General features: G+C 58.6%; 1 protein-coding gene across 1 annotated transcript in view; it reads right to left on the bottom strand.

Annotated features, from left to right (window-relative positions):
- Positions 1-653: 653 nt before the first annotated feature.
- Positions 654-1193, bottom strand: part of SOHLH2 (spermatogenesis and oogenesis specific basic helix-loop-helix 2) — a 14747-nt gene continuing 14207 nt past the window's right edge. Inside the window, exon 11 of the mRNA XM_028526339.2 lies at positions 654-761. Coding sequence (XP_028382140.1) covers positions 654-761 — 108 coding nt within the window. The remainder of the gene's footprint in view (positions 762-1193) is intronic.

The raw sequence follows: 1193 nt of genomic DNA, 5'->3' as shown, positions 1-1193 counted from the left end.
CATAAAACAAAAATTTTTCTCCCCTTATTTTCAGGCAGCCTTTCCTCCTACCTTTAGAGAGGAGATGAAAAACAGAAAAATAAAACCTCCTAGTCTGTGCCAAAAGATTCTAAGGAAACTTGAGCTGTCAGCTATCATTTCACTCTGCGGGGCAGGAAGTGCGAAAGCAAACACAGCGATGCACCATCGGCCCCGGGTGGCAGGCCAGCACCCGCCTCACACTGCCGTGACCCCTCTGACTGGCGACGGGCAGGGGCGGCCCTCTCAAGTGCCAAATCTGGGGGGAAAGCACCTGGAAACAAGTGACTGGCTGGGGTGTGGGGAGGGGGGAGGGTATGGAGACAGGTGTACTTGAACAACAATAAAAACAAATTCACATAAAAAGAAAGAAGTGACAGTAAGTCACAGGGAAACTGCACGTGATCACGTTGCCACGTGCGTCCTCGGCGCCGCGGGAGAACACGGGCAGCGCCCCGGGCAGGCCGCTCCCTCCAGGCAGGTGGGTCTGCTTCGTGGCGGGGTCGCAGTTTTTGATGGAGAAGCATCGCGGCGCCTAGGCCACGTGTCCTCGCAGCTCTCGGGGCGGCGGAGCCCCGATGGTGGAGGCAGGAAGCCCGTCCCTCTCTCCGCGGAGGCCCCCAGCGAGGTCATGGTCATGCAACCTCCTGCGGGACCAGGTGTCGGGATGCTGCCTTCACGGTCGTCCTGCGCCGCCGCACTGCGACCACTAGGGGCTCCAGAGAGCGAACTTCAGCCGCGCGCTACTGGTGCGCCCAAAAGGATCGCTGCCAGGGGGGGGAAAGCCACGTTAATCGTTAATCGGACGCCGGCCTGTCCCGCTCACAACGCCAACAGCACGTTCCCTGTGTCCTCAAGCGCCGTGACCAGGCCTGTGAAACCCTGTGAGATGTTCAGGTGAGTTACACCCGCAGGTTTTAAAATACACATGATTCACTGTTAGTTAGCGCTCGTCCTGTTTCTCTGACAGCAAGGACTCCGGGCTGACCGCCGGTCAGCGGCAGAGCAGCGGCGCTGCGGCCCCTCCTCTGTTCATTTGCCCGGGCCTGCCGTGGCTCTGCTCACGGGCACAAGCCACGGGGTTGCATGTGTCGACCCGTGTGTCGCATGTTAAAGCGTCTTCGTAATTCTCTAGAATAGTTTTCTCACGGGCGATTTGGCAAGGTCGCTATTTT

The sequence above is a fragment of the Phyllostomus discolor genome, chromosome 11 (assembly GCF_004126475.2).
Source record: "Phyllostomus discolor isolate MPI-MPIP mPhyDis1 chromosome 11, mPhyDis1.pri.v3, whole genome shotgun sequence".
NCBI lineage: Eukaryota > Metazoa > Chordata > Mammalia > Chiroptera > Phyllostomidae > Phyllostomus > Phyllostomus discolor.
Note: the sequence above shows the minus strand (reverse complement) of the source record. Positions and strands in the feature narration are given on the sequence as shown.